The 24045-nt window shown below is 39.7% G+C and overlaps 4 protein-coding genes across 4 annotated transcripts; 3 read left to right on the top strand and 1 right to left on the bottom strand.

The window, feature by feature from the left end:
* Window positions 1–2768: 2768 nt before the first annotated feature.
* On the bottom strand, window positions 2769–6480 carry LOC120416144 (glutamate--cysteine ligase). Its single transcript, XM_039577821.2, has 5 exons — window positions 6211–6480; window positions 5971–6127; window positions 4550–4880; window positions 3032–4493; window positions 2769–2966 (listed from the first exon to the last, which is right to left on the bottom strand). The coding sequence occupies exons 3-5, from the start codon at window positions 4809–4811 to the stop codon at window positions 2798–2800; spliced, it is 1893 nt and encodes a 630-aa protein (XP_039433755.1). The 5' UTR covers window positions 4812–4880; window positions 5971–6127; window positions 6211–6480; the 3' UTR covers window positions 2769–2797.
* Window positions 6481–11779: 5299 nt separating this feature from the next.
* LOC120416139 (uncharacterized) lies at window positions 11780–12806 on the top strand. Its single transcript, XM_039577814.2, has 2 exons — window positions 11780–11935; window positions 12005–12806. Exons 1-2 carry the CDS (start codon window positions 11878–11880, stop codon window positions 12757–12759), a joined length of 813 nt encoding a protein of 270 aa, XP_039433748.1. The 5' UTR covers window positions 11780–11877; the 3' UTR covers window positions 12760–12806.
* Window positions 12807–12958: 152 nt separating this feature from the next.
* LOC120416152 (keratin, type I cytoskeletal 9-like) lies at window positions 12959–14253 on the top strand. The gene is given in 3 exon segments (XM_039577830.2): window positions 12959–13003; window positions 13077–13197; window positions 13268–14253. Coding segments are annotated over 3 exon segments (903 nt in total). The 3' UTR covers window positions 14005–14253.
* Window positions 14254–22737: 8484 nt separating this feature from the next.
* Window positions 22738–23586, top strand: LOC120416185 (glycine, alanine and asparagine-rich protein-like). Its single transcript, XM_039577868.2, has 2 exons — window positions 22738–22897; window positions 22991–23586. The coding sequence occupies exons 1-2, from the start codon at window positions 22828–22830 to the stop codon at window positions 23305–23307; spliced, it is 387 nt and encodes a 128-aa protein (XP_039433802.2). The 5' UTR covers window positions 22738–22827; the 3' UTR covers window positions 23308–23586.
* Window positions 23587–24045: the final 459 nt, after the last annotated feature.

Genomic DNA, 24045 nt, shown 5'->3' with positions numbered 1-24045 from the left:
AAATAAAGGTAAATCATCCGCCCAGGATCATGACATGCATTCAGATCTATCAAGAACTGTTCTTTAAACTCTTCACTGATTAGATCCGGAACCACTTTTAACATTTGGAACGAAAAAAATCAATGGCAAAAGCAGCAGCGAAAATTTTTACGTCTTTCTCTGATCGTAGCCTACTTCGATCCAAAAAGGAAACTTCAGAGATTCTTAATAATAACATTAACATTTTTAAGCTCATTAAAAAATCAAATTGCAAATATTTTTCAAAGGTTATTTCACCAACCTCCTCCACCAAATTTTTTTTTTCGGTAGCATAAACATTTTAGTGGAAATAGAAGTTTTATTAAATGAAAACAATTTTTGAATTCATTTTCCTTAATCATATTGAGCATGTTTGGGCTCGATTAAAAATCTTTGATTTTTTGAGGAATTTCAATGCACAGTACCGCAAAAGATTTGAATCGGAAAGCACCATGCGTCTCCAGCGAAAAGTACCGGAAACTCAATTCGATGGAGAAGTCCAGGCTCGATTACCCGAAGGCCTTGGCATAATTTGACTTCGGATAATTGAATCACAAAATTGATTTTCGTTGTCTTCTTTTGAATGTCGAGCTTGAGTACGACCCTTGAACTAGGTTAAAGTGATCTAGAATGATCATGTATTAAAAAAATGCATTTTGTAATTAAATAAGCAATCAACTATTTAAATTTGACTAAAATAGTGTCGCATAACTCGATTTTGAAAATCAAAAAAAAAATATTTTGTTCGTGATTTGGTTATTCGAAGTCCCATACAAACCTTTGAATAATCGAACTTCGGATAATCGGTTAATGTCTGGTATTCTGGCCACTCAGCTAAAATTGGTTCAGTCGATTTTAGAAAATTTTAATCGTGGTTTTTGCTAACATCGTTAAAAAAGGCCATTTTTTGGACCACCCTAATCCCAAAAAAATACGGATCTAACCTCGGGTTTAACTTATTTTTGGCCAAGAAACTCCCATGCCAAATTTGAGCCAAATTGGTGCACTTTTGATCTGGATCCTGCTGGTTTAACGAATTTTGATCTCTTCTCTCTCTCTTTTCCCCTTCCTTAGCAAGTATGTTTATTTACTTTTTCTTACTTTTGAATATGCATTGTTTAACATCTTCAATTGCTCAAAAACAAATTATAATCCAAAACACAGCTGAAATGAACCCAAAAATTCTTTACGGAACGCAAAACTAACTTATTCTAACTTGATTATTCACCAATAAAACTGAATTGAATTGAAAAATGTTTAGATCAAAGACAAATTATATTATTATTTAGATAGACGATCCAAATGTTTCGATTACTGCTGTAATAGGTAGGTTCTACAAAAAATCTCAATTCAACTCACAATGATCAAAAAGCTGAAATAGTAGTTTATGCAAAAAAAAAGCAAAGCAATCCGCTTTAACGACCCCCGGGTCTTTTGTGGGCTCTGTTGCAAGTTTCTGCTCATTTCTAGGCGTCCGAAGGTTATGTGTGGTGAGTCACCCAAAACCTCTTTTACGCAAATGGACCGACGTTTTACTTCCCCATCCGATAGAAGGCCAGGAGGATAAGGCGAGAATCTAACCCGCGCCCCATAGCAACTTAGGGATCGGCAGCCGAAGCCGCTAACCACCGCGCCACGAGGCCCTCAGTAGTAGTTTATGCAACAAGTTGCAAAAAGAAGATTTTTTCAGCACGAGTCGTACATTTATTCAACGAAGTTTACAAAATTTTTTCAATTCCGAAAAAAACGCTCTTTGAATGGAATTTTATGTCAAACATCCATGTGTTAAGTAAATTCACTGTTCAAAAAAAAAAAAAAATGTAAAATGTTACTTTTCGATACTAGTGATGAAAATTTTTTCAGCACTGGTATTGAAGTGTATTAATTTTCCATTATTTTAAATATGGTAGAGAAGTAGGCAGTTTCGACTGAATTGCAAAAAAATATATTACAGTGGACTCTCTCGTTGTCGATATTGAAGGGACCGTCGAGAGCGGGAGTTATCAAATTATAGAACGAAAAATCAAAGCAATCTATTTGAAGGGACTGAAAAATTTATTGATGTATCGAGATGATCGACAGCTATAGAGTCCACTGTATGTCATTAGGAGAAGTCAAAGAAAAATGACAATCATGAGGCAATTTTTCACTGTTATTTAAGTCGACACTTTAAAATAAAAAGTAAACTTCTGTTGGAGGCCAGATTGTGAAGATTCATTTTATTGATCGTTCATAATACACTGTGGAAAATACATCAAGAACAATAACTATACCTGCTCAATAGAATAGAAGTGCGAGTAATACTAAAGTATTGCAAAAGTACCGCACACTTCAAACCTCCTAAGAAGAGTAATTCTAATCCAAAAGATGAAGGCCGTTTGCTTTGCTGGAATCATAATAACTTTACATTGATCGGTTGCTCTGTTCAACTAAACTATTGCGGATGATTGGCGAAGAAGGAATATTAAAAAGTATGAAGTACGACAAAATTCCTTAGAAACTAAACAAAACGTAAAACTAGCCAAATTCGTAAACCTATTCAATTCTCCAATTATCTGGAAATCAATTGAGGGGAGGGTGGAAAAAATCTTTTTACCCGTATAATTAAACACTACTTTTGATTTCTTTTTTTTTTCACTACAATAGTTTTGCAAATTAAAAACATCTTCGTTTCTCAAACAGTGTATAGTTTTATGCTTTAAATGCTTCTTAATAAAAACGCAAAAACACTAATATTTAAGGTTTACAAACAATTTGAACTGGAACGAGCGCGGTTCCTTCAGCAGTGCTTGGTCAGGTGCTTCTCGATCGCCGGCGGAATGTTGTCGGCGGTCTTGGAGCCCACGTTCGCGCCGAGCAGCTCCGGACAGGGCCGGATGCCGTCCTGGATGTCCTTGCCCTTCTTGAGCAGGTCGTAGCAGATGCGCTCGCTCACCACCGAGTCGTGCCTGTTTTTGAAAATGGTGATTAGGTTTGCGATTGATTGGGAGGGTTGTACGATGTCGATGCTTACTTGTACTCTTCGTGTTCGGTGATTTCCTTTCGAATCCACGAAGCCGTGGTGAGTAGCTCTCCGGAGGCGCGCTTCTGGATCAGTTTTAGATACTGCTGGATGGTGCAGTGCGTGTCGGCGTCCACGTCCATCGAGCCGAGGTAGCTGTTGATCAGAGGGACTAGCCCCGGGAAGCAACCCTTGCCGTTGATGATCTGGTCGATGGTCATTAGTTCGTACTCGGCGTCCAGTCCGTTGGATTCGTTGCTGTGATTGTTCTCCTTGGCGCCGTTGATGTTCTTCTTGAACCAGAATTTCTCCGTCAGCACGGCTCCACGCTTTTGGGAGGTTTGCATATTTTCGTCCACTTTGCTGATCGGGATGAGGAAGTCCAGCTGGTAGGACAGGATGACGCGGGTCAACAGAACGACGAAGCAAACGATGGCAGCGTTTTCAAAGTCGGTCAACTGAGCCTCGCACGGTCGGAACTCGACACGCCAGCCGATCGGTGAGTTTGGCGGTGGCGGCTTGAATCGCATCGTTTGCCAGTTGGTAGATTGAATGTTTTCAAAGTGATCGGTGTCTTCTTTGTCATTCTGGTGGACCTTCTCGCTGAACAGCGAAACTGAATCTCGGATGAAGAGGTGGGCAATGTGCTGCGCCAGCAGGTGATCGATGTCTCCTTCGCGGAGTCGTTTGTACAGGGCTTCATCCATAACCAAAGGCACGTCGTTGTACTTTTCTCCGGCTGGGGATAGATACGAATCGATGGAGTCGTACCGGGATTTGTTGATGCGGAATCGATCGTTCTTGAGTGGAATTTCTCCCTTTTCCTCGCGAGTTCGGCAGTCAACCGAGGCCGAGATGACGTTCCAGCGACAGTCCACGTCGGTAAGATATCCCCGGTAGGCAGGGCTGGCGGCCGTCAACGCCAGCATGATCGGGCACATCGGAGTGAGCTGATCGTACAGCGTGCGTGCCTCCGTAATGTTACAAGCCTGGAAGGTCAACTGCAGGCAGCAGCAACCCATTCCAAAGCCCATGGCGTCCATGTGCACGTGGTCCGGCTTTTCCGGGAGGCTACCCTCCACCGGAATCACCGTATTCTTGTCCTTGAATATGGGCAAATCGATCGATACCTTTTCACCTCTGCGCTGACGAATGTTCCGCGTAAGCGTCTTGAAGCGGGGATGACCCGGAAAGATGGCTTCATCTGGAAAGTACAGGGACCGAGCCGCGCACGTTTCGTCCTCGGGCGTTGGCTTCGCCGGAGGAAACGTAAAGTTGGGACAACCCAAGCGGGGAAAATTGGTAATAGACATGACGTGCTCTCCAGGAGACAACATCTCTGCCACTTCCAGCCTACGGTAGCGCATATTCGCTTCCACTACGTTAAAGTGAGCCAACAGACCTCCGTAGGGTTTGCCCGGGGTTCCCTCGATCATGTACGCGCCGTACTCCGGACGCCACAGGGACTTGACACCTACAAGGAGAATTATTAGCAGTCAGTTCAAACGCAACCAACCCACCTTGACGTACCTTGCGGATCGGCCGCCTCCTTCTCGTTCAGCACGGCCAGCATTTCGCGGGCCCGCAGCGATACCTGGGCCGCCTTCTGCTCGTCATCAAACCTCACGATTATGTACTCGACCTCGTCGCCCCACTTCAGCATGTCGCCCTGGCGGTCCCGAAGCCGCGCGTACATGTTTATGAACTGCTCGATGCCGTGCTCGCGAACATGCTGGGCCAGCGCTTTCGTCTCCTCCCAGCTCAACGGGCTTCCCTCCGACAGCAAACCCATCTCTTCTCCTTGCTTCTAGCGTTCAATATATTTATACGACTGTGAGGAATGTGCGCACGGTTGTGGGAACTGGAACAGCAACAAAAAAATGCGTGTTATCACAAAACTGATACTTTTTCGAATGACCGAAGCGAAACTTTTGCAGTCTATAGCGGGGTCTAGTCGTCACGGTTCAAGTGGCACTCAAGGATCTACCACACACGGCGCTTCACGTAAGGGGGTAAATAAACCGAACACGACTAGTTGAAGAACACTGGACTGAAACGGACTTTCAACGTGAGACGATAGTTTATTTGTTCACACTCAGTCGTATCTGATATAGGTATATCTTGAACACAGTATCTACCGCGAAGAATGCCGCTGCCACTGTGTAATGACTAGAATAACTTAAACGGTTGATTCTCGTGACTGATAAAACTGTTCAGCGTACCGCTGATAAAAGCTTTGTTTAAAGAATTAATTATGAGTTTCACCGCTAAGCAAATGACTTTTATCACAATCAATGACTATCTTTTTGTTTAGGCACATCAATGAACTCGAATCACTTTGGAACGACAATTACGGCGAATAAATTGCTCAGCCTTGACAAAATGTGTACAAAACACGCGCGAACAGTTCTCAGATTACCGCGCGGCGACCACACAATCTCTCCAACTCGCGCGCCGTTACGTAATGACCATCGAGACGAGAAAGTTCGTGTTCATAAGTGTCGCTCAGCTCCTAGAATTTATTGTCTATCTAATGATGACTGTTAACTTTTGCACCGCACCTAACGTTCCAGGTTTGTTTGGACCACTCGAGACACCATAGAAATCAGATGGTCCCAGTCAAGGACATGCTTTTTTGTTTACTATACGGTCACCACCACTACCATCGATTCCCGGCCCCACGTGGCTGCCTGTGTGAGTTGCGATATTATCGTAAGCCTTTGAGCTGGTGTGCGTTCCACAATCAGCGCCATGGAGTGGCACCATGCATTGCACATCATGAATGTATTCCGCGGCCACCACCCCCCACCAAGGCCTCACCACCATTCATGGATGCCAAGGTTAAGTTGTGAAAATTCCCGTTTCCTCACAATTACCGAAAAGCGTCCTTTTGTGCCGCGTGGTACTCCCGAAGCCAGTTGAACGCCGATACGCCGTGGAATGCAACTCACCTCGGACACCCTGCGTTCAGCGCCAGCTGCTGCTCGATACTGTCTGACTGGTGCGCTCGTCCAAGCACCTACTTTTATCTAGAGCCCGCCTTTACTCCCTTCAGTTCCAGATTATTCCCACGCTTACGTCACCACCGGGCCGGTATCGCTCCGATATCTGAAAAAAGAACCAATTTTGCATCGTCACGAAGTCCGCCGGATGATGTCACTGATTACACCCCGAATCTAATCTATCCGTACCTTCTTCAGTGCAGTCAACGACGTTATTCGACTATCCAGCAGCTGTCAGCAGCAGCAGCAGCACCAGTCTAGCAGGCCGTGGCTCCTCGAAACCGATGTTTATCGAGGTGATTCGACAGAAACAATACACCAAACCCTGAAAACGTCACAGACAGCTCTCGCCGAAAACCTGCTCCAGCAGCGCCGCAAGAGCTCTCCGATGATAAGCGCGCACGATCCTCGCGGTAGTCACCAATGTTGTGAAATAAAATAATGTGACTGAGGCAGCGTATAGCGAGTCCGAGTGAGTACAGACAGCATGAACTCATGCACACGAATACATTGGCAGGAGTAGCCGGTCGGTACCGAGAATGAGACGACGGCGGAGAGCGCGCCATGCCGGAAGACCGGGCGTTGGAAAAGTTTGAGGAAATGCAGCAAAAATCGAACAAGTTGCGAAATGAAGCTCACCTAGTTGGATGAATATGGCGAGTGGAGAAAAAAATCGAGTTCTAACTTACTAATACTATTTCGAAAAAAAAAATATTGAAAACGTTTTTTTTTTCAGTAAAACTAACGTTAAAAAGATTCATTCGCGTTTTCAACCCTAATAATTCTAATAAACATAATTTTTAAATTTTTGCTTTTTGGTTGTTTTGAAACCGTCTTGAGTCAAGTGTATTCAAAAACACCCAAAAAGCAAAAATTTAAGATTCAGTTAGTTCCATGGACGTGAATGTCCTGATACCGGCCACCTTAAACTTCAATTACATGATGTATTTGATTAAAAGTGCCACAAAGTAGGCCGTTTTGATGCGCTAGAAATTTTAAAAATGTTAGAATGGCTTTGTTTTCTGTGTCACTAAGTTTTTTGCTTCCTCTCTGTCTATAATGTTAATTATTACTTGATATGGATTGCAAAATTTGGTTGAAAACGCATTTTAGAAACCAAAAAGCTGATTTTTAAGAAGAGTGATTAATTTGATTTGTAGCAATGAAATGCCTTGCTCAATTACAAAAAAAAAAACGGAAATATATTTATAAAAAATAGCCGAATCTCATAGAAATTTTAAATTTTGATACAAGATACAGCCAATTAGCAAATGTCTTATTTTATGCGTAGCAACTTGCATGCATGTTTTGTATGAAAAAAAGATGATTCCCCCCTAACCTAATCTAATCTAACACGAACGCAGCCAGTCCGATGAAAGCATGCTGGAAAGTCTTGTCACGAAAAAACGCGAAAAATTTAACAAAAAAAAACACGGACGCCAAGCAGAACGAACTTCTCCCGATGACGGCCACGAACGAACTCCTTTCTCAAAATTTGCCGAAAAAAACAGGTGCAAACAATTTTTTTTTTAACTTCAAAATTTCAATGGAAATTGAAGTGCAATTAGCTGAAATCAATTTAAAATAATTCCTCTGCGTTTAGAATAATTTTTAGCATGTTTGGGTTTATTCAAAAATATTTTGATTTTAGAAAATCTTCGATGTACCTACTACTGCAAAACGGTTTTATTTTCGCATCAATTTTTGTTATTGTAAAACCTTTAAATTTTTGAAAACTAATGATTGAAAAACATCTGAACATGTGTTAAATGCATTTTGAAACACTTTTTCATTCAAATGTTTAAACTGTGGTTAACTATTTAAGTTTTTGTATTTTCTTATTTTTCTGCACAGATTATTCAGACTCTGGATTTAAAACTTGCCTTTCATATTTTCGAAATCGTTGCAAGGCCAAAACATGTTTTATCTTTTATTTTATAAAATTATTAATAACTTTAAAATCATTTACGATGCAAAAAAATGCGAAAAAAAACTGCAGGTCGAAATTTCACAAATGTTCAAATAGTAGTTTATGCAACAAGTTTCAAAAAGAGGATTTTTTCAGCACGAGTCGTATATTTATCGTTTAAATAACTAACGTAAAAACGTATAACTTTTCCTAACAAGTGCTGAAAAGTATAACATTTCAGAATTTCTATTCGATTCTGTTATTTTTGGTACAGAAAAGTAGGCTGTTTCGTCGTTCAAGAATGACAGGAAAAGTAAGTAGTTTCACGACGGAATTGCAAAAAAAAAATTTTTTGCTGTTTCATTCATGCTCTAAGCGATTTTCAACGCAGTAAACTGCATTTCAAATCGTTTTCAGTTGATTGCACGTCTTATTCTATAGGAATTTTGAAGTTTTTTTTAGACATTTTTTTGCCCCTTAATTTTTTGAGCCAACAAACTTTTAAAAATATTTGCAGCGACCTTAACGGGAAACTGGCTACGAGACACTGCCTCTTTATTTATTCATTTTTTTGAGAAAATGAATTTTGCATGTTCTGTTCTTCTCCAATCAAACTTTGCTGGATTTTTAAATTGTGTTGAATAAAATTTTAAACTTTTGAAACAGGCACAACATTTATGTTTTCTGTTTCCCTCAAATAAAATATTTTTAAAATTTTAGAATCCATCTTATATTTTTAAACCTTAATTCGTATATCCAACCAATTTTGAAAGCTTAACATGCAGTCACTAACACAACGGCAAACGCAACATATCGCACCTTTTAATAAATACAGTGGTCGCGTTGAAGAAGCTCGGTCGGCAACTGTATGTTTATTCATTTATTTATTCATTAGGTTTGCGGATTCAGATAAAGAGCTCTCAGATATAGTAGAGCTTTTCAGCCGGACGTTGATTAAGTTGTTGACGTTTGCAATTGAATCGGCGAATTCCAATTTTATTTCAAACTTTTGTCTCCCTTGCTTAAAAGAAAAACCTTTAAAAATCAGGGGGCGAATCGAGACTAAAGTCTGAACAGGGAAAGCATTTTTAAGAGTTCTTAATTACTCCATTTTATAATTCTGTCCTTACCAAAATCCTTCAAAAATATCAAATTATTCCACAATAACATGACTAAAGTAGGCGTCCCAATTCGCCCTATGAATCGTAATTCGCCCATTTTACAGTATTATAGATTAACCGTTAAATAATTTGACAAAACTGTGTAAATTAATTATGCATTTTTAATCCACCACTTCATACTGGTTCGTTTCTTGTGACAAGTTCCTCAATTGCCCATCATTGAAGTCTCCAACTTGTTTGCAACGGAGACGCAATGGAGACGCATGATGGTTTACCAATCAAGTTTCGTTGTGTTCCAGTAATCTTTAGAATAAATTAGACATAATATTAAAAATACAATTTGCGTTTTAAGTAGGTATTAGTTAAGCTTATATACTGTTTTAAGTATGCAAGTATATAAAATTTTCTGAACCGGTTCAAGATTCCCATTCGTATGCAACCAAGACTTTAAAATCAATTTTTATGGCGAAGACGATTCTAGTTCTTTCTGAAACCATAAGCGGACAGGATCAAAATGTTAAAGTATCTGCTTTGTATAATTTTACTACTTCTGGGTGTGAACTGCAATGTTCAACGAAACTTCGATTCAAGTAAGTATTATTTTGTAGTATTTTCTTTAGTTTGCGAAAACAAAATCTGTTTATTTTAGTCGGTGCAACTTACACCTTCGCACAGCCTGAGGTATATTTTGTGACATACGGAGGAGAAAAAAAGCCAAACATAAAGGCATCCCACAGTGAAGGCAACCCGGCGATTCCTCGACCAATTATTTTCTAAAGTTTGAAGGTTAAACTATGTTAGACATGGGTAATTCTCTACCAACTCACACGAAATCGGGAAAAGTTGCCCCGACCCCTCTTCGATTTGCGTGAAACTTTGTCCTAAGGGGTAACTTTTGTCCCTGATCACGAATCCGAGGTCCGTTTTTTGATATCTCGTGACGGAGGGGCGGTACGACCCCTTCCATTTTTGAACATGCGAAAAAAGAGGTGTTTTTCAATAATTTGCAGCCTGAAACGGTGATGAGATAGAAATTTGGTGTCAAAGGGACTTTTATGTAAAATTAGACGCCCGATTTGATGGCGTACTCAGAATTCCGAATAAACGTATTTTTCATCGAAAAAAACACTAAAAAAGTTTTAAAAATTCTCCCATTTTCCGTTACTCGACTGTAAAAAATTTTGGAACATGTCATTTTATGGGAAATTTAATGTACTTTTCGAATCTACATTGTCCCAGAAGGGTCATTTTTTCATTTAGAACAAAATTTTTCATTTTAAAATTTCGTGTTTTTTCTAACTTTGCAGGGTTATTTTTTAGAGTGTAACAATGTTCTACAAAGCTGTAGAGCAGACAATTACAAAAATTTTGATATATAGACATAAGGGGTTTGCTTATAAACATCACGAGTTATCGCGATTTTACGAAAAAAAAGTTTTGAAAATGTTGGTCGTCAGCGATCATGGCCATTCATGGTCACCCGCGACAGACACGGACGACAAAACAAAGAGAAACGCAAAAAGTAACTTTTTCAAAACTTTTTTTCGTAAAATCGCGATAACTCGTGATGTTTACAAGCAAACCCCTTATGTCTATATATCAAAATTTTTGTAATTGTCTGCTCTACAACTTTGTAGAACATTGTTACACTCTAAAAAATAACCCTGCAAAGTTAGAAAAAACACGAAATTTTAAAATGAAAAATTTTGTTCTAAATGAAAAAATGACCCTTCTGGGACAATGTAGATTCGAAAAGTACATTAAATTTCCCATAAAATGACATGTTCCAAAATTTTTTACAGTCGAGTAACGGAAAATGGGAGAATTTTTAAAACTTTTTTAGTGTTTTTTCGATGAAAAATACGTTTATTCGGAATTCTGAGTACGCCATCAAATCGGGCGTCTAATTTTACATAAAAGTCCCTTTGACACCAAATTTCTATCTCATCACCGTTTCAGGCTGCAAATTATTGAAAAACACCTCTTTTTTCGCATGTTCAAAAATGGAAGGGGTCGTACCGCCCCTCCGTCACGAGATATCAAAAAACGGACCTCGGATTCGTGATCAGGGACAAAAGTTACCCCTTAGGACAAAGTTTCACGCAAATCGAAGAGGGGTCGGGGCAACTGCTGTGTGAGTTGGCGGAGAATTACCCACATATGTTTGGTTCTACAAATTTCAATAAATAAATAAAATACATGCAGAACAATCTATCTCATCTTCGAACGACCTATGTCAATACTCTATCCATAGCAATAAAGCCAATTTGAACCAGTTTAACCGGTAATTATAACGACAAGAAATGGATTTACCGGCTAAACTAGACACTTGGTGGACAAAAGCGGTGACACCACAAGTTCTTCAAATACACTATGTAGGCCGGTATGCACCGGAGTTCTTATGAACCATTGAAACAAAAATAAAATGTTTTGATCATTCAACAAATTACGCACTGATTCATCTTTGGGTTTCCCCCGCATCATCCCAACGAAGATTGTGGTCCAGTTCAATTCAACCGGCATGACTTTCAGGTTTTATCTTTTGGCTTGCTCTTGAACTGCAGTTCTTTAGCCGCTTTGACTACGCAAAAAATACATCGCGTGGACGAACCAGTACTGGTCGGTTTTTGAGCTGATAAATCGTCGGGCTTTCCGAACCGAATGTTAAATCCCCTACGATGGACCGGTACTGTAATCTTTGCTACGACTAAGTATATAAATACGTTCACGGTAATCAAGAGGTCGTTCTATAGGCGTAGTAAAACATTTCTTGTTGATGAGCCGGACGACATCTTCCATTAGTAGGTAACGCTCGTTAGAGGAAGCATGAAGTGTCTGGTCGTGTGTTTGGTAATTTTTGTCGTCGGTGCGAGCTGCAAAGCCGGTAGATATATATTTCAAACCGTCGTCCTTGCGAGCAATTAAATGATCTAACTGAACAATGATTTCGCAGTTCCGCTGAGTCGCCATGTGAGGAATACGGGAGGAAGTGGCAGTGGTGCCTCGGCTAGTGCTCAATCGACCAGTGCGGGTGGACATGGCGGCCTAGGAGGTAACACCGGAAGTGGAGCATCGGCTGGCGCGCAATCGTTCGGATTTGGCTTCTCCAACTTCCCACAATTTGGTCAAATGCCACATGGAGGACAGCAGTTTGGATTCATGCCACAGTTTAATCCCCAAGCAGGGTTCGGACCGTTTGGCCAGTTTCCTCAGTTCCCTGGGGGACAGTTTCCGGGTGGATTCAGTGGATCGGGAAGCAGTGCTTCGTCGGGATCATTTTCCCAAACCGGACACGGCGGTTCAAGCTCGGGCTCTCAAGCCGGTTCGCAGACGTTCTCGTCGGGCGGTGGTCACCAGGGTGCTTCGGGATCGTCGGCCGGTTCGCAGTCTTTTTCGACTGGTGGTGGCCATGGTGGTGCAAACGTCGGGTCGGGTTCGAGTGCCGGTGCCCAATCCGGCTCGGGTCAGCAAGGTCATTTAGGTGAATCTGGTCACGGCACTGGATCGAGCAGCGGAGCTCAGGCTGGAGCACAATCGACAAGTGCAGGCGGCGGAGGTCACGGCCATGATTCTGCTGGCGGCCATGGGGGTCATAAAACCGAATTTCACCAACAAGGTGACGGATTTGGCGTTAGGATAAGCACCGATGAGTCGGCCGATGGCACCGTTAAAAAGACTGAGACTGGGGCTTGGGTTTGGCAAAACTGAGATCAAACGATGAAATATAAGAAATGTTTATTTCTCGGTAAACATGACGGGAATGACTTTTAATTCTTTGGACCAACTCTCCCTTCTTTGCGCCCCCGGTTCGTATTTGTATGTGCGCGCGGGATTTAATTTTTTGCTGACCTTTTGGAGACTTGATAAGACTGTACGTGGCTTTTTTTGTGTATATTCATACTCTCGTATGAATGAGCTGGGGAGCGCGAGCTGGCCGATCAAAAATCGCCAGGTTTTTTTTTATGGCTAGGTAATTATAAAAATGTAAGAGGAGAATTGGTTATAAAGGAACGCAATGATCCGAGGCGACTCAATACCTTCGTTCGGACTCGAGCAGTTAGTTTTGTAGACGACGTCGTCGTGACAGAATCATGGGGCTCTCAAAATTGATCGGATTAATTGCGGTGGTGATTGGAATCGTGGCGGGTGAGTGTTAATGATTGATGACCCATTTCCCTGTGCGTGACGTTGGTGTAACGATCGCTTCAATTTCCAGCTCATCCGGGTTTTCAGCCAAACAACTACCCCCAGAATCAAGTGAATGCGTGGGGTCAAGCGTGTCGCAGTTTTCAACAAAATGCGCTTCAAACGCAGGCCGCTCAAAACCAGTACTTTGCGCAGGCCTTCCCTCAGATCGGACTTCCCCCGCTTCCGTTTGTTGATGTGTGCTCCCAGATTCCTGGAGGCGGATACGGTGGTGGATTCGGTCAAGCCAGCGCAGGAGCTTCTGCAGGAGCCTTTTCTACCGGGTCAGGTGGCCATGTAGGATCACTTGGTAATCGATTTGGAGAGGGAGGCAGCAGCGGAGGTAGCTTCCAGGGCGTTAGCGTTAGCAGTGGCCCATCCGGAACCAGTGTGACCCATTTCGGACCGCAAGGAGCATCCGGAACACACTATGGACAAAATGGCGGATCGTTTTCCACCGGCAACCGGTTCGGCGGATCGAATGGTGGAGGAGCCGGTTTTGCCTCATTCGGAACTTCCGGATTTGGCAATGGCGGCGGTTCTAGCAGTTTCAGCTCATCGTCTGGCAACGGTGGTGGATTTGCGACGGCCAACAGATTCGGTGGCAGTGGCTACGGGGGAGGATCTTTTGCTACGGCCAACAGATTCGGCGAAGGTGGCGGCAATGTCTACAGTGCCCAAGGTCCGCACGGCGCGGGTGTCAGCGTCTCCAGTACGAACGATGGTCACGGTAATGTGCACACGCAAGTTCACAAGCATCAGTATTGAAAGTGGTTTGAACTCAGTGAAATAAAGGCCTTGTACTTTAAGCTATGCGAAAAGAAATATCTAATCTACAAAAAATGATTATATTTTATTTCATCAGAGCTAACTAACAAAAAAAAGCAATGTTTTCAAAATTCATCAGAAACACCATGCGTCTCCATAAAACTAAAACAATGTTTGTTGAAAATTAATATTATGCACTTATTGATAAAATAATACTTTCAAAAATAAAGTATTTATTTAATATGTGTTTTCACTCTGTTTTAATTAGAATTAAAATTAATTTTAAAATGAAGAGCTTCTAATCTACCCAATTGAACGAAATTTCAGACTTGACAAACGGCAAGTTCAAGTTCCTAAAACAAAATGTACCATGTATGTGGCAGATGTCTTAAGTTGGGGTACGTTTTTGGCCAAAAATGACCTCTCTAAAAATCATTTTTCCTATATTTTTGTTAGAATTGCTCGAAAACTACCCAAATGTTTGAAAATCTCCACTTCAAACATTGTAGCGTGTCAATACGATTCCCTCGAAAAAGCAACGCTGTTGGATGACATTTTTTTACCATATCGTTGTATTTGAGGGGGGGGGGGGGGTGGGTCTCGTGGCGCAGGGGTAGCGGCTTCGGCTGCCGATCCCGATGATGCTATGAGACGCGGGTTCGATTCCCGCCTTATCCACTGAGCTTCTATCGGATGGTGAAGTAAAACGTCGGTCCCGGTTTCTCCTGTCTCGTCAGAGGCGCTGGAGCAGAAATCCCACGTTAGAGGAAGGCCATGCCCCGGGGGGCGTAGTGCCAATAGTTTCGTTTCGTTTTGTAGGGTACGTTATCCATTAGTGGACCCCTTTCCTATAGTGGACCCTCTGAAGGGTTTTTGATGAAAAAATCAATAAAATCACAATTTCAAGCGTGTTTTTGTCTACAAATCTTTTATTTGGCATGTTCAGCATAATTTAAAACAATGTTGGCTGACATTGACGTGTCCTTTCAGCCAAAATAAGTGTTTTGAGTTCGACATCTGAAATCAGCCATGGCCACTAGCATTTTCACAACAAAACTGCATTTATGTTTAATGATTGAATTAACTATTCAATTGTTTTTTGACTGATTATTCAACTTCAGCAGGTCGAAATAATGTAAGTTTAAGAAACTTTACTAAAATAAATCGAAAAACTGCTCATTTTCGAGCAAAAATTAGGGGGGTCCAATATAGGACAACGAAAATCTAAACTTTTCCAAAAGTGGACCCCTGTTAATTTAACTTACAAAAATAAAGAAAACTGTGTATTTAAGCAAAAGTTTCTCTTAAACATACAATAAATGCTTGTTGTAATCAACCTAAACGCATATTTTTTTCAATTATGAGTATAAATATAGCTGTTTTCATGTTAAAAGTACCAAATATGCTGAAGCCGAAAGAATTTATTATAATCAAAACTTTAGTTAATGGTACTTAACTGAAACATCATAGTTGCAGTTTGAAATGATATTTTATAATAATAAATCAATTACAAAACATTTTTTTAAATAAACATGTGTGGTTTTATCAGCAACTGTAAACAAATCTATTGTTTAGTTTCGGTCAATCATTTATGTAATTAATATGGAAAAAAATGCATCAAAATTACTTTTTTAAATTATTTGTATGTTTACAGTGGTTTTTGAAACGTTTTCTCTGATCTTTTTCGGAAATAAATGTGTTTAAATGTCTGTTAGGTTTTTTTGTTGTTTAAAACCAAATTTGTTAACAAAACATATTTGTTCATAATGAAAAGTGAGCAAAATCCATCTTTTATTCATTATATCTATCATTAGACCTACACAATGCATCAAAACATCAAATATCGGTTAAATTAGGTATAAAAATAATAGTTTGCCTATAGTGGACCCGGGTCCACAATCGGATTATGGACCCGGGTCCACTATAGGAAAAGGGGTCCATAACAGGCAAAAAAAACTTTTTTTTCAAATGGCTATTTTTCTGCTCAAAAACAAAAAACTGATGAAACAAATACTCAAAATTGTTCAAAACACTCCAGATTCCATAATTTTATTCAAAGGGTTTTGAAAAAGTGCTTAAAATATTGAAAATTTGTGAAAAATGGGATTCGGCTCTACTAGGGGGTCCACTAATGGTTAAAATACCCTATTTGAGCATCATTTTAGTTTCATTTGCCCCAATGTCATCCCCTCTAAGGGGTGAGATTGGGTCAATTTTCAAACTATTGGCATTTAAGCTAATGTTCATCAAAATCCACCATATTTTGGGAAAATGTTAGTAAACTATTTAAGAACAAATCCACGTTGAAAGATTTTCGATGTTATTTAAATTGTTTTTGTTATTAAGAAATTTCGACGGTAAATGAAACTAAATGCCATTAAAGTAGGAAAAGTCCACATCTTGAGCAAAAATACACAAACCATTGTGTTGTACCGGTCAGAATGATTGCCTGAAATTGTTTTTTTACAAGATGTTTGTCAATCAGTGTATTATTAGAATTTAACGAGTTGAAACCAAGGGTTGATCTGATTTTTTTTAATTTTGCGTTTGAAAATACCATAATTGAGTTAAAAAAATATATATTTCAAGCAAATTATCAAAACTACAAAACAAACAAATCATTTTATCTACAATCTTTGCGCAGAATCGAAGTGTGGAACAACAGAAAAAAGTCTGATTGAGTCCAATTATAAGAAATTTGACTATCCGGCGTTTACAATGGAAATTAAATTGATTCAAAATTTTATCAGACATCACAGAAAAAAATATGGTAATATTCTTCAGGGAATGATGACAGATTTTGTGTCAACAAACCTTTCAACTTTTTTCTGTGTGCTTAAAAAACTCTCAAAATAAATGTGAAGAAGGCCTTGCTAATAATTCGCTTCAAAAAAGAATTCAGTAAACTTGTAATTATATTTTTAAACCATAAACACCACAATTATTTTTATCAAAAAACAATAAAGCATCAACAATGTTATTTTTCAAGCGATAACCTTCTAACACTGACCCCAAAAAATATTCAAATCGCAAAACAAACCGCAGTTTGTTTACCGTTCCCTCTTCTATCGGCCATTCTGACTAGTAAATAACGTCCCTGACATCGAGGCGATAAACGTTCTGTCCGGAATCTGTTGCCCTGCCCTAAGTGGCCACCTCACTCCTCTGCAGATCCGCTGCTGTCTGTTTATTATTTTTCGCAGTTTGTTCATCTTTCACGCTCGAAGAACTGCTCGCACATACCTACAAAAGGTGCAAACCGGTTCTCTCCCCAAAAACCCGTCTTCCGTTTGGACAACTTACTAATGGGATCATCGGTGTGGTTTCTTACTTTATACGGCAAACAACTTACAAAAACAGATCAACCTTTTTTTTGGGAAAACCCTCATCTGAAGCATCGATTACTACTTCCTTTGCATAGTGGGCTCTAGATATTTGTTTATTAATGAGCAATGTAAACAGCCAACCATCGCTAACAAGGTAACTTCCGCGGGGTTGTCCCAACGCTGGAGTCAGAGACCTTCGACGATTTACACAACTGACTGGCGTATTTTCGTATTGAAGTGATAATTTAGGCACAACTTATTTCACAAAAGGTAGAGAAGCGGGATTTTTTACCGCAATTCACAACCTAGAAAGAAAAATCACCCAAAAGATCATAATGCAGTCATTAAAAATATAAACTCCTCAAGTCAGAATAAGAAGATGTCCGAATGCTGGTGTCGTTTGCCGACCGGTTCAAAATGTATGTAAATATACAAAATCCCACATACATATGGTACGGTGAATCCCGCGGCTTAGCGTCAACATGGACCGGTTTTTGTTTATTCAATATATGTTTGTCTTCTGCTTTCTTGCCGGGCAGGTATAGTAATGCTAAAAATTGATTGTTGATGCTCATCAATGTTGTTTTTTATTCAATTCCAGAAAAATCTAGATTTTTCAAGATGATGGCGGTATTCATGTTATTTTGAAATTAAATTAATAATTAAAACACCACAGCTTTTTTTTAATTGGAAGAACCTTTTTCAAAATTTCGGTCATGCATTTATCTGGTTTGTTTTATTCTGATAGCATTAGATCTATTCTTTCATTATTGTTTCTAGTCTGTTTTATAGTTTTCTTATTTTTCCGGACAATTTTCAGAATTATAACAAAAGCAAAGTTAAACAAATTGCGTTAAAACAAGTCCAGGCATTATCGATCATAAAAAATACCGCATAAATATTTAATAAATTTCACTTAAAAATATAGAGGATGTAAGTCACAACACAATCAAAGTTGGCTAAAAACCCGATTTAATATCACCAGAGGTGAAATAGAGCCTTTCTTACAAAATGATGAAACTCCGACAAATATATTAGTGCAATTAAATTTTAGGAAACAAAATGATACCACCCCGTGAGAATTTGACCAAAAGCTTGGAATATTTTTAGGCTAAACCTCGAATACCATTTTGTTTAAATTCAGAGGTACATTATGGGTCGCAAGGTATTAAAATTTAATTAAGAAAAACATATTGGATTGACATTATTAGAAAATATGAAGGGTACTCAGGCTTTAATGTTAGTCTATGATTAACTTAAAAAAATATGTATCGCTATTGCACTTTGTCGATCTATTATGAGAAGCCAAAAAGAACACTTTCACGCGCAGCGTAAGCTGGCGTTTGTGCTTCGACTTCGACTTCGGGACTTCGAATTTGATGTTCAGTATATGATTCTGTATAAAACCAACAATTTAATAGGAAAAAATAGAGTAAAAATAAGACGAAAAACACTAATATCGACGGTAACATTTCAAAAGGCATCATGTACATTTTAACACTTTCTGGGTTATTGTATATTCTGAAAGTACTTCTAATAAGCTACCTCTTCACCAAAAATGAGCAAAAGTTACTTCAGTAAAGTCTGTTTAATCATGATTTTAAATAAAGTAACATAAACAAAATCTCTGCCATCAGCAGTCCCTATTTATATAGCCCTGTCAACCTGTCAAACAAAAGGCTACATAAACCTCGTGACGAAAAAAAAGCAACATGAAAAAAGCGCCATGTACATTCGGCGAAGAAAAACGAATCATAACAAAGCGCCCCCCTCAGTGACAGCAGGGTGATATCGACGTTAGTGATTTCAAGAGAAGTTATGTTTGTTTTTCTCAAATAAAATTACGGAAATAATGTTTTATTGAATTTGGGTGATCAAGTATCAATAAAAGCAACGTTTTTCATCGTTTGTTATCATTAGAACATCTTATTTTGCTTTTATATTAAAATGGGAATTGAAAATGGATGCTCAACATTCAAATGCGTTTTTCTCAAAACGCATAGTTTGTACATGATGCTTTTTGAAATGTTGGCGTCGATATGGCTATAACTCTGGAAATACATTTTGGAAAAGCTTCAAATTTGGGGCCCAAGCAGTTTATGGCGCATGTTTTTGAATGGTTTTTATTTGAAACTGAATTCTTGTAATTTGATAGTGTTATCAGTAAAAAAAGTCCAAAAAATACATCTAAAAATGGCTTTGACTACATTTATTGGTCGAAAATTGTGAATCGAAAAATAAAATGTTCGTCTCCGACCCCATGGCTACAAATCTGAAATATAAAAATTGTGGGTTTTACGAGCGGTTTTCAAATAATGGAAGACACAAATTTTTAAGAGTGGATACAGACATCGCTGAAGTATTTCAGAAAAAGAGCTCTCAAAAATCAGACTTTGAGTTTCGGGTTTCGGGCCAAAATTCAATCGAAAGAGCGCGAGGATCGTAGTAATCGGTGCGCGCGGGCGTGGAAAATTTTTGCTGCGTCATTTTTTTCCCTTCAATTTAATTTTTTTTTCGACATTGTGATATTATAAGTGAATTTACGGGAATTTCTTCCCCTGATCCGTTGGCCATCGATACCGGTAGTGGCAGAAGAGAATTACTGGTAGTTTCGGTGAAATTGAAACAAAAACCTTCACGGTTTGACGTTAGCGGGAAGGAAGAGACAACTAAAAACAGTGACCATCGGCGAAGACATTTTGTGGTTCTAGCCAGGTGCAACCCGAATTGGGTACTAAAGCCCTATGTCAATTTTTATGTACAACGATAAAAAACACGATTAAAAACAATTTCTGATCACTTTTTTTCATTTTAATGCAAAAAAATTTTTTGACTAGACAACATTTTTCCGATGGATCAACTATGGTCCCCTTGGAACGAGCTGTCAAGTAGGAACTTTTCTGTCAAGAAGGACCGCGAGGTTAATTTTTCAAAATTGATTTAAAAATCCATTTTATACTCTTTGTGGTCGTACAAAGGGCCATTGTACTCAGAAAAATAAGCTTTATTGCTGTAAACAATAATATCAGCAATCTAAGCTTCATTTTAGGACCCAATTCAGTGAACAGCTGCATTTGTTTGAGGAATGGTTTCAGCAGTTCGCTTTCAAGAACTGCTTCCCATTTGCATAAGCGCCACAAATCCTAGCAGCAGAAGCAATTGCCGAGTGATGACCATCTAACCGGTGATGCATGCAGTCGATCGTGCAGTACGTACCAGATGAGCTGCAGGAACTGCAGATGGAATGGGATATTTCAACCTTGAACATTTGAAGATTCTGGCAAAATGTGACGACATGTGACACGAGACGATAAAATGGGCTGAAGTCAAAGATTCCTGATTTGGTGAGATCTTTCCATTTTGAATATCAGAATATTCTTTTATTTACACTGACATACACTCATTCCATTTAAGACAATATTTCTATCATTTCAAATGAATTGTTGAATATTTTTCTATATCTTTGTGAGTGGAGATTGCAATTTGCTCTCCATTCGCATTTACTATTTCTTTTTACTGATTTTCTGTTCTTCTTTTTCTCTCCCTAACTTCTGTTTCTTTTATGTCCTTGTGAGGGGATCATCGATCCATCCGCATTGACACACTATCTTTTCCTTTTTTCTTCTTGTCTTTCTTTCTATTTTCACCGCTTTTTCACACTTACTACCAGTCTTTGTGAGGGGATACTGAGCTCGATTTGCTCTCCATCCGCATTGACCTTTTCTCATCTATGATTTTCCTTTTCATTAGTAGTTAGAATCAAAGCCGGGGATTGGGGAGGGAGCATCAGGGCAGTGGACGGTATGCTGTAATGGCGGAAACTGGACGTGGATAGTGGAAGACCAGAACTACGTCGCAAGGGGAAAATAGTTTATTAATTGAACAATTCTTAAGGATTGTCCAATTACTACATCTATTAACCTCTGTCAGTTTCCAGCTGTCTGCCGCGCCCTTTTAGGCCCCCAACAGGGTGCGAGCCCTGTTTTTCAGCTTTGTCAGACTTTTTTCGGAGTTATTGGAGGTTACTGTCGGAAGGAGATTCTCTTCCCCTGAGGACACCGTGAGTGATTTTGCTTGTTCGCGTCCAACCACCCCCTTTTGGCCCTTCATACGGCAGTAATTTGAAGATGCTCCCTTTAAGTCTGAGCCACTGTAATTCTAGGCAACCGCTACATAGGTCATCCTTGTGGCCCTGTTGGTTATCCCATCAAATCAAAAAATCAAAAAAAATTCAATCGAAAGAGCGCATTTAAACCTTCAATTTAGTAATAGGATTTTTTTCTGGGACGACGCCTCGCCGCGCACGAATTTTTTAAGATTTCTGAAAAAAGTGTTTTTTTCCAAAAGCAAACCTTAAACTCGTCTTTTGTAAGAAAGGCAAAACGAAATGTTTCAAAGATTTACAAAGTTAAACTATCAGAAAATTTAGGAGTTATTCTATTTGACGACTTTTGGAGAAAAAATGGTAAAAACGAACTGTTGGCGGGTTTGGATTCTATTCGTCTAGTTATCATAATGTTTAACTTTTTGACTTCATTCCCTACAGACAGTAGTTGCGCCACTTATGTTAAAAAGGGAAACATTATGATCGGATTACTAGACCAAAATGTTAAAAAATCGCTTTGTTCTACAAATAGGGTGCAAAACGTTTCGCAAAACATTTGCACACATCATTTTAGTCTCGATACCATAATATTCAACATGAGCTACTAATTGATTGTATATTCTGGTTTGGGTACAAGACTTTACATAAATGGTAGAAACCAATGAATTTTAAGTGTCAATTTTATCTGTGAAACAGTTAACACCAAGGCAGGTGTCAATTGGGCAACTATTAAAAGCTTTAGTTACACAACATCCCAATTATACTATATTTGAACTTTAGAAAGTGATCATCGCCAGTTTAAGCTCATATAAGAGTTGGTTCAAAAAGATGAAAACAATTAAATTTAGGAAAAAAAACAAAGACAACAGCAGGCCACTTAATAGTGTCAATAATTCATGTAAATATTGAAACACTGCTCAAACTTGGTCATAAAAACCCCATTGGCCAAACATATCTAAAAGGAGTTTGGAGCTCATGCATGCCAAATTTTTAGGTACCAAAGCTGCGGACGGGGCGCCCATTTTTTCGCACATCAGGCCAACGGTCTGTCTTAACCGATTACGCACCCAGATCAGACCGAACCGAGTGGTGTGGAAAAGAAGGGGACAGTTTTTATTATCACGTTTCCAAAAAAACCCCTCATTTAATGGAGACAAGTTTCACACACACGTGCGAATGTGTGCGGCGGGGCACACGCGGGAAAACTGGTATTGTCTTCTGACCGGCGACGAGATCGTGCCAAAGATTGGCCGACCGGACATTTTCACCCCCGGATATATAAGAGAAGTCCAGCTCAAGATGCTCCAGTATCACTGTCAACGCGAAATTGATAACAGCAAAAGCCTCGTGCCGTTTCGTGTACACTATAAACGCAAACAAATCAACTTCAAGATGAAATTCTACCTGGCAGCTGCTGTTTTGGCCACCGTCCTGGTCGCGGCCAACTGTGCCCCTTACCAAAGTGAGTGGACTCCGGACTTTAGTGAAACAGTGTTGCCGGCTCAAGTGCACAGTGTGTTGAACAAATGATCATTATTTAAAACTTAATTTGCAGTTGTGTATCTGGTCCCGGTGGAAGCTGCCCCAGTCGCCCGCGTGGCCCGTTCGGCTCAGTTCAGCGGCAGTGCTGCCAACGCCGGTGCCCAGAGCTTTAACGCCGGTGGCTTCGGTGGTGGTTTCTCCGGAAGTTCGGCCAACGCTGCCTCGCAGTCCTTCTCCCAGGGTGGTGGATTCCCAGGATTCGGAGGATTCAGCGGAAGTGCTGCTAGTGCAGGTGCCCAGAGCTTCTCCGGTGGTGCCGGTGGATTCCCAGGCTTCGGAGGCTTCAGCGGTTCTGCTGCTAACGCCGGTGCTCAGTCCTTCAGTGGATAAGTTATCTCCCAACAATGTGAACCCACGGAAACTGCCCAGTTTGAATGCGAGGATTTTATGTTACAGAATTACTAATTATTAAGTTTAGTTTACAAACGAAGTATTGATAAGGCGAGTCAGTTACACACACATAAATTATGCAAAAGATCTGTTAACATCATGACATCGTTGATCTTTGCAACAAAGAAAGTTACAGATGGTCGAAAAATGTGATAAAATGTTGTCTTCAGTTTAAGATCCATTTTGTTGAAGTAGTAATAAAATTTCACGACACGAAAACTGCTCTTTTTAGTTTTTTTTTACGCGACTCCATACTAGGGTGCCCAGAAAAAATAACCCCCTGCTACACAAGCGGAAATCGGTTTATTGGGTTATTTTAAGCATCTGTGCAAATTTTGAGCGAGTTTTTTTCGTTTTTTTCCCATACAAATTTCACCTTTGAGTATCAATGGGTAAACCGATTTTGCTTATATTTGGTCCAGAGTCCTAGCGAGGTTTTGAAAAAAGTCCCATATTCTTGGTACCCTACTCCATACACATAAAGAAGGTCATGACATAGACTAATTAAAGACTAAACACTCCGAACAAAATTTTCCAAAAAGTATGACTCATAAGCTGTGAACCGCGGGTACCACGGTGAACCGCATGGCCTAGTATGACAGATCGACCTGGCAGCGCTGACTTTTTCGATTCCGTTTTGTGCTGATTTACCCGCGCATCTTGTTTGTTTTTGTTTTG

Source organism: Culex pipiens, chromosome 3 (assembly GCF_016801865.2).
Source record: "Culex pipiens pallens isolate TS chromosome 3, TS_CPP_V2, whole genome shotgun sequence".
In the NCBI taxonomy this organism is placed as follows: domain Eukaryota; kingdom Metazoa; phylum Arthropoda; class Insecta; order Diptera; family Culicidae; genus Culex; species Culex pipiens.
This window is presented reverse-complemented; position numbering and strand designations above follow the sequence as displayed.